The sequence below is a fragment of the Lonchura striata genome, chromosome 2 (genome assembly GCF_050655825.1).
Source record: "Lonchura striata isolate lonStrDom1 chromosome 2, ASM5065582v1, whole genome shotgun sequence".
NCBI lineage: Eukaryota > Metazoa > Chordata > Aves > Passeriformes > Estrildidae > Lonchura > Lonchura striata.
Genome location: NC_140704.1, coordinates 120,142,981 through 120,151,236, shown reverse-complemented (window position 1 = coordinate 120,151,236; position 8,256 = coordinate 120,142,981). Strand labels below are relative to the sequence as shown.

The window sequence follows — 8,256 nt, the reverse complement described above, 5'->3', positions numbered from 1 at the left end:
GCCGGGACAGCGCCCGGCTCCCGGGGCTCCCGGTGGCCGCCCCCGGCCCTGCCCCTGCCCCGGGGGCGGAGTGCGGGAGCTCCAGGCGCGCAGCGAGCGCCGCCAGCCCGGCTCGCCCCGCACACGCTCGCACTCGGCGCAGCCCGCCCATGGCTGACAGGAGCCTGATCGAGGGCGCCGAGCCCCGGCCGCGCCGCGAGGAGGCTCCGGAGTGGGGCTACGAGGAAGGTGAGGAGCGGGCGGCGACTCCGCCGGGGAGAAACTTTGTCCGCTGCCGGGGGAGGAGGAGGCGGTGTGGGGATTTCAGCGGCGGAGCACGGAGCGCAGCGGGGCTCGCTCCCAGGCCGTCCCGCAGCAGGTCCATCCCCGCGGGCGGAGGCAGCGCGGGGCGGCGGCCGCGGAGCCGCCGGTCCGGCCGAGCAGCCCCGGGGGCAGGCGGGGTCTGTCTGACCGCAGCCGGGGCGCCGGCTGCCCCGTGACCGCTTTTCTCTTGTGCCTCAGGAGTGGAGTGGGGGCTGATTTTCCCCGATGCTAACGGCGAGTACCAGTCGCCCATTAACTTGAACTCGAGAGAAGCCAAATATGACCCCTCGCTCCTGGAAGTGCGTTTGTCACCGAACTACGTGGTGTGTCGTGACTGCGAAGTGATCAACGACGGGCATTCGATTCAAATTGCCCTGAAGTCAAAATCAGGTATGCTGAAACATGGCCTTAATTTTCCCGGCTAAAACTTGTGTTGCCCGAAGACTCACTGTACTCATGTCCTGGAGTTTAGGAAAAGCAGCCTTTTCCAACTGAGAGCAGTTGTGCCCATTCAGCATGGACTATGCTCAGTGAGAGTGTTGCTGTTGACTTTGGTAGGAAGGGGAGCAAGTGTTGCAGATTTCGATGCCAGACTGGATGGTCAGTGAGATTGCTTCAAAGCACGTCCAGAATTTCTTCCTGGAGTGGTGGTATCCAATTCACTGGCATTAACATCTGTCTGCACTCAGAAGCAGTACAGACTACCGCTACAGTGTAGTGCCAAACTGTTCCATACAGCTGGCAAGATTTGTTCATGGTTCAAAGACCATGTAAGTTAAAAGTGCTTTTTCTCATTAACTTGAGTGGGTTCTGAATACTACCTCCAGAACTGGACAGCTTAAGATAGATACACCAGTTATACATGCTCACAATATTGATGAGGACCAAGTAGAATGCAGTCCTCATTTCTTAAAGGATGACATTTTTGGTGTCACTCATCAAATATGATTTAAAATAAAATAATAAAAGAAACAATTCCAACATGAATGAAATTGCTATATCTTATCCAGACTTTTCATCTGGGTAAATTATTCTCTATGAAGGAGACAAGAAAGTAGGGAGGAAAAAGTCAATTTTTCTTTCCAGCACTGCAGCAGTTCTTACCATGTGTTTGGAAGAGCCTCTATGTTATTCTAACCAGTCTTAGCTAGTAACAGCCCTTTGGGGGCATTTAAACAGCTGAACATTGTCAAACCATGAGACATTCCAACTTCTTGTTTCCTTCTGAGAAGTCGGTAGTACTGGGAACTACAGCTGTGCTAAGTGAGGGAGCCAGTTCAGTTTCACACAGTTTTTTAAAAAGGAGAGGTCTGTTATCTCAGAAATAATTATTTCCTTTATAATTTCCTTTCTATGATAATTTCCATGCATTTTTGCAACACAGAAAGTTTCTTTACATGGAATTTTGCAGATTTGCAATAAAAGAAATGTTGCACTTCCCATCAGTTTTACTGCCTTCATCAGAAGCGGAGCTCTTTTCCCAAGGGATAAGGTTCTCCTTGCAGGATCAGGAGTTCTTGAATTCTTCTGTGGAGGAAGTGAGAGTGACCACAAGTACCTCATCATTCACATCCCAAAATGCAACTCAGTCCATCCTACCTTTCCCAAGGGCAGTTTCTAGCTTAGTAGTGATAATTAATAAGATGGGATCAACACACCTTTGCAAAACCATTAAGAAAATTAGAAAAAAGGAAAGACTTCTTTTACACTTTAATGCAATGTGATGCCAGACAGATGTCTCTTGAATTATAAGAAAATGTGAAATAGAGAAAAAGTTTATGACAGACGTATGGAATTATGATTTAGGAACTCTTGGTTTAGTTTCAGCTTTTCCTTAAATATAATGTTACGTAGTTTCCCTTTTTTCCTTTGTAAACTGGGAATAATTTGGGAGGGAGAAGATGGCATTTATTAAACCTACCAAGAGGAGAAAAGAGTTAATAAGCTCTGATTGAACCTGGCCTAGTATTCTGGCCATTTTTCAGGGACTGCAGAAACTCCTACAGTTTCTTTTCCTCGCAGGAGATCTCTGATGACATATCCATTTAGTCAGATTATTTTGTTGGGAACTATTGAGCACTGGATGCTTTTGAAACTCTGTCCAATTAATGTGCAAGAGATCCTCATCTACTGTAATGCTAGCAGTCAAAGAAAAAGTTCTTTATGGAAAAACATAAACTGATTAAGATACATATTAAAAATAAATTTGTCATTACTGGTGAATGTTTTTATCCTTTAATTCAAGACATGCAGTCCATATAGAATTCCCAAATCCTGCTCATTATTTAATTGCAGACATTTTCACAGCTGCTTTCATTTTGATAGTGGAATACGTGTGGTGCATTAGGTGGATGAATCATGACCAACTATGAAATAGTTCTATAATGGGATCAGTGTCCTAACTGAAGCCTTGGAAATAAACTCTTTGAAGCTCCTGGAGATCCAGAAATACATCTTATAAAAAACATTTCTTCTTCTAGTTACAGTTTTTCTCGGAGAAATGTTTTAAAACAGAAAAGGCTCAATTTTCCTGATTGAGATTATTATTTTTATTCTTCTAATTATTATTGTCTTAATTAAGAACTAATTGAGTATCATGATTCTTTTTGTTTGTCCAGATTTCTTAAATACTTCAATTGGTTTATTTCTCAAGTGTTCACTGGCTTTGTAGATTTTCCCTTTAGGGGATATAGGTATAGATGGAATATAGATAAAGCAAGGTTAAGAAGCAAATCTGGATCTATAATTATATTTAGGATATTTCATTTTGGAAACTCTAAAGACTGTTAGATTAGTTGTGAAGAATTATTAAAGGAGTATTAATTGGAATATTTGATCTTTTTTGCTCCAGGGTAATTGCTTATGAAAACCATAATTTATCTGTTTTCTTTTTTTTACAGTTTCATACCTTTGGTTTTATGTTTGTAATACGATTCAATTGCTAACTTATGTTTTAGTATTACACTGCCTCTTGTGCTCCAAACTCAGATGGTATAGTTTGTGTGCCAAAATAGCTATATATTATGGGACTAATTCCCTTAGGCTATATTCAATGAAGTTAAATAATCCTTATCAATTATCAGAGATTGTAAAAGATTAATTCCAAGTCTATGAAATGTAAGCTAGAATTTAATGGATTCTGGGGAAGACCGTGAATGCCCTTAAATAACACTCAGCCCTGCCTAGAAGCCAATATTCAATGATTTCAGTGGGAAGTTACCTCCAGCTTGTGGTGTAATATTCGATCTAAAGCAGATTCAGAAATCCCTGGGTGAAATGTTTCTTTGATTAATTCCATACCAGATTGGGCCTCACAATTGCTTGCTTTTACTACTTCTGGTGGAAGTCTCTATTAATGCAAAAGTACTGAGCAGCTATATACATTTTTTGGTGCACATGTTGTGATTGTGGACAGATGCTTTTAAGAAATTCCAGATGCTTAAAAAACTGAAGGAAAACCCATGGCTGCCTAGGGGCTGTTTTTAGGTAAATGAGGTATGCTGTTTTTGCTGGTTTTGCTCCAGTGTGTAGGTTTGATTATATCTTGGTGTGGTGGTGTTCATTATCTCAGAAGCCTGACAGGTGGTATATGACTGAACACCTTTACCCAGCAAAATATTTGCTATCAAAAGTGTTCTATCCATTTTTGTGACCCATAATAAATATAGGTGATGGAGATTAAACATTTAGACAACTTGGAGGTTACTTCCCAGTTCAATTCAGAACCCCTGCCATCTGTTTAGAGCACACAGTTAATGTCTTGATAAGACAAATAAACATTTCCTCTTCTGACTGGTAAAAGTACAATGCTTTTATTTGGTGTTCTGCATCATAAAAAAAAAAGTTCAGTGTGACAGCAGTTTTACTGTTTTTTGTAACTGCCTCAATTCATGTTCTGTACCTGCAAGGTTCTTCAGAAGTAAAGGTGACAAGTCTGTGAACTTAACTCCTCTCTGGTACCACTAATAATATAGAAGATTGCCAGAAGCTCCTTTTTGTATTTGGAGAATATATTCAGTAGCTTGTTTGCTTTGAAAGGCAAGTTCTTTACCATTTATCTTCTTTCCCAGTGTTAATAGGGGGGCCGTTACCTCGGGGACACGAGTTTGAACTACACGATGTTCGATTTCACTGGGGGAGAGAAAACCAGCGTGGTTCTGAACACACAGTTAATTTTAAGGCCTTTCCCATGGAGGTAAGAGTGCTCTGCATTGTATAACACCCGTGAAATGCAAAAGATTTTATTTCATAGCTTGAATTCTTGGTAGCCCAAAAGCAACTTCCTTTTAGCTCTACATGCTTTATATTTCAAGCACAAAGCTATCTTCCTGGGGTGTGCTTTAGTGCAGGTAAATTAGGATATGCATCTGGAATAGAATGCCTCCAGCACTCATCACACTGTATGATTAATTGGTCGTAAAGTTAACTTGCAGAATTATTAACTTCTTTCTTATTAGTGTTCTAACAAGATCTGCCATTTCAACACTTCCTATGTCACCTTGACTAATAGCTATAGATGGGGAGAACTAGCCACTGGAAATATTTCCATGGTGAGTAATAACAATTTAGGTCAATTTGGAGTAAGTGTAGAGCAATTTGTTCATGGAACAGTTTTACATACTTGAAAATTGAAGGTTATGTTATAGTCTTCTGTATATTCTGCAAGATCTGAAAGAAGTACACGATTTTGAAATAAAAGCAAAGTGATAATGCAGTCTTAAAAAATTCATCTCCTCATGGGGTTCGTGTCATAGGCAACACAAAATGCTTGGTCCTATTTTTTCCTGCCCTCCAGCAGCTGTTTGTCTTCACTTTCCACTGTCTCATTGCTTACAGCTGTCAAGGAATGGCCTGGAGTATTCCTTAGCCCTTGGGCTGCAAGACTACTTTTAAAAGATACCAGCCCTGATATTTGGTGACTTCAGCTTTGCATCTTTCATTTAATTTGTTGTGCACTATTTGTTTTAAAGAAACTCAAGAATTTTGGAGTTCTTTATTTTTTCCTTATTTATCTGTCATAATCCCTCATGAGTCTGAAACTGTTTCTTTTATTCACTGTGCTCAGTGCTGGGATGTAGTGTTCATGAGTGCCTGACTTCTTGAATAGAAATGTCTTATGGAAAATAATATAAAAATATTTAAGAATATTAAAGCAACTACTGCAGAAATAAGTGTAAAAATCTTGTGGACTTACATCATCCATCTAATGCTTACAGTTGTTCAAATAATTTCTTTGAGAGTTGCAGGTCAGATTTTGGTCTCTACTATTTGCTATTTTGCATTGTTCTATCACAACCCCCCATATATAAACTTAATCATTTGGAGTTTTCAGGTTGAATTGAGTCAGATCATAGAATCATTTATGTTGGAGAAGACTTATGATCAAGTCCAATCATAAACCTAACACTGCCAAAGCCCTCCCCTAAACCATATCCCTCAGTACCACATCTATGTGTAGGTCCCTTCTGCAGGTTGATTCCAGGCAGGTCTTGGAAATGCAGAATTGCTTGAATGAGTAAGAGTCATCAACCAAAAGGAAAACAAGGCAATGACTTCTGCATCCTGGTTGCCTGGCACAATATATAGGGTATGATTTATATGGGCAGTATACTTCAGGATACTGCAGTGTTCCCCTGAGGCAAGAAACAGCCAATTCATTATAAAATAGCTTTGCCTAGTGCTTTTCTTCAAGGCTGATCCAGTATGTGGTGATCGAGAAATACTCATGTGAGCTATGTTGCGAACCGTACGTGGAAATCTACCAGGATTTCCCGTCTCTTGTTTATTAAAGATCACTCGCAAACCGTCTTGGTGGTATGTGGGAACAGTCTATTGATAATCTGCAGAAAACCTAGAATTATCTACTCCAGAACAGTCCAGAGAAAAATATGTTTGATCCAGAGATAAAAAACAACAAACTTAAGTCATGAAGGGATTTCATTCTTCACCTACTTCAAAAGCAGTACAGCAGCTGCACAAACAGAATTCTGGCACAGTTGAAGAACATCACCTGGAGGTGAGCAAGCCAGTGTTTTTCTGTTTCCTGCATCTAAGCAGCTTTCAATTAAACTCTAACTTCCGAGATATAATTACTAATGCAAAAATTCTCTAGCAGAAAAAAACCTGACCCATAATACACTTTAAGTACAGTGTGAATGTTTCATTTTGTAAACAGATAAATTCTTATGGCAGAAAACGGCCAGTTCATCATCTTCTGCCTCAAGTTGCAAGAAAGTGCAGGGCAATTTTTTGAAAGATGAACTGTATTTCCCTCTGCTATATGTACAAAGAGCTGTTATATTAATTCCCTCTCAAATTGTCCAAATCAAATATCATACTTGAGCAATAATAAAATGGGTGCTTGTGGCCACTGTAATGTTTAGGTAGCACACCTGACACTCCAGAATGGAGGATTTGCTGTTTCCTTTCCAGGCATAGCCTTTTAAAATTTTTTTTAACAATAGCTTTGATTAACAGACCAGGAAATCTTATTTTCTTAGCTTTTGATATTGGCATTGGTTTATAAAGTTGCTGGAAATCATCAGATTCTGAATATATATTTGCCTTGATTTCTACTGGGTTTCACAGATTGACAGAATACCCTGACTTGAAAGGGACCCACATGGATCATCCAGTCCAACTCTTAAGTAAATGGCTCATGTGGGGATTGATCCCACGATCTTGGTGTTATAAGTACCATGCTCTAATCAGCAACTAAGTTTGTTGGTTACTGAACATAAACAGCATTTGATGCCAATTTTGGCTACAACCAAGCAATCTGGTATAGTTTATGCTTTCACAAAATATAAGCTGTCTGTTGTTTGTGCATCAGTGCATGCCTAGGAATGTGTCATGCACCAACTGCATAAGTTTTGGGTCTTTTACAAGTGTAACAAATCTAGTAGATCATCTTCCTAAGGAACTAGAAATCATTTCCATGGCAAATAATAGGGATTATCTTCTCTTTGAGAGAAGAAAACAAGGAGATAAGCAATAATATGAAAATGGAAGTGCTTGGTTTAAGTGGGTGTATTAACAACACAACAGGTTGGCTTAGATTATGCACTCTACTGCTCTATTTCAAAACCTGAACTGAGCAGTTCTACAAAAATCAACTTCTAGTTTGATGAGATCTGAGATGACTATCTGAGACTAATTACTGACTAGAGCAGCAGTCTTTTTTATGGCTGAAGACTATACAGCTTTATTTTATTACACTGAACAAAAATAGTTGTGAAACAGCTTCAGATTATCATGTAATGACCTTTTAAAAATATTTTGAAAAGGAGTGTAATTTTTCAAAGTTTGGAAGGCTGATCTTCAATTACTTCCTTAGTCTCTTCATCTTTGGTACCATAATTTCTATAAAACAAGTTAGGCAATATCCTGTATTAGTTAGGTAATATCCCATGTTTCTTAGTGCAAAAATCCATTACTTCTTACTGCACAGCCAGGACCTTTGCATGTGGTTAGATATATAATTTCATAGTGAAGTTGGGTAGGTTATAAAGCTTGTGTAACCTCTGGAACAGCTTCTTGAGCTAATACATATTGTCAAAAAATGTCATTCATATAGCTTGGAAGCTGAGTTCTTTGGGTTTTTTTATTCTTATATGAGGTTCAGCAAAGATGTGTTTTCCACCTTCCTTGACTGAAGAAACTGGAATGTATACAGTGATATGCCAGTGTTTTAATTTTCACAGAAAAATATGTGTTTGCAATAAGTCAGGAAAGCAGGACAAAGCAAAAATATTTGTCAAAAGTAATATGGTAACACCTCTTAAACCAAGGAAAAGCAGAGGGCTGTACGTACCAGTACTCCCCTCTTTGTTTCAAGAATAAAGGGGCATGAAGACCACTCTTGCCCTTTGGGCAGGAATCTGAAGGAAACATTTGTGCGACTTTCTCTAGAAATCCTCGCCAACTACTTCTACTTTGCCTTTTGGCCAAAGA

The 8,256-nt window shown here is 39.6% G+C and overlaps 1 protein-coding gene across 3 annotated transcripts in view; it reads left to right on the top strand.

Annotated features, from left to right (window-relative positions):
• The first annotated feature begins 1 nt into the window (after position 1).
• The window catches only part of CA8 (carbonic anhydrase 8 (inactive)), a 49,497-nt gene continuing 41,242 nt past the window's right edge, over positions 2–8,256 (top strand). For all 3 annotated transcript variants that reach the window (XR_014953438.1, XR_014953437.1, XM_021555659.4), the window contains exons 1-3: positions 2–228; positions 502–693; positions 4,374–4,498. Coding sequence is in view for 1 of the 3 variants with exons in the window: in XM_021555659.4 (XP_021411334.1) it covers positions 150–228; positions 502–693; positions 4,374–4,498 (396 nt within the window). In the remaining 2 variants the exon portion in view is untranslated. The remainder of the gene's footprint in view (positions 229–501; positions 694–4,373; positions 4,499–8,256) is intronic.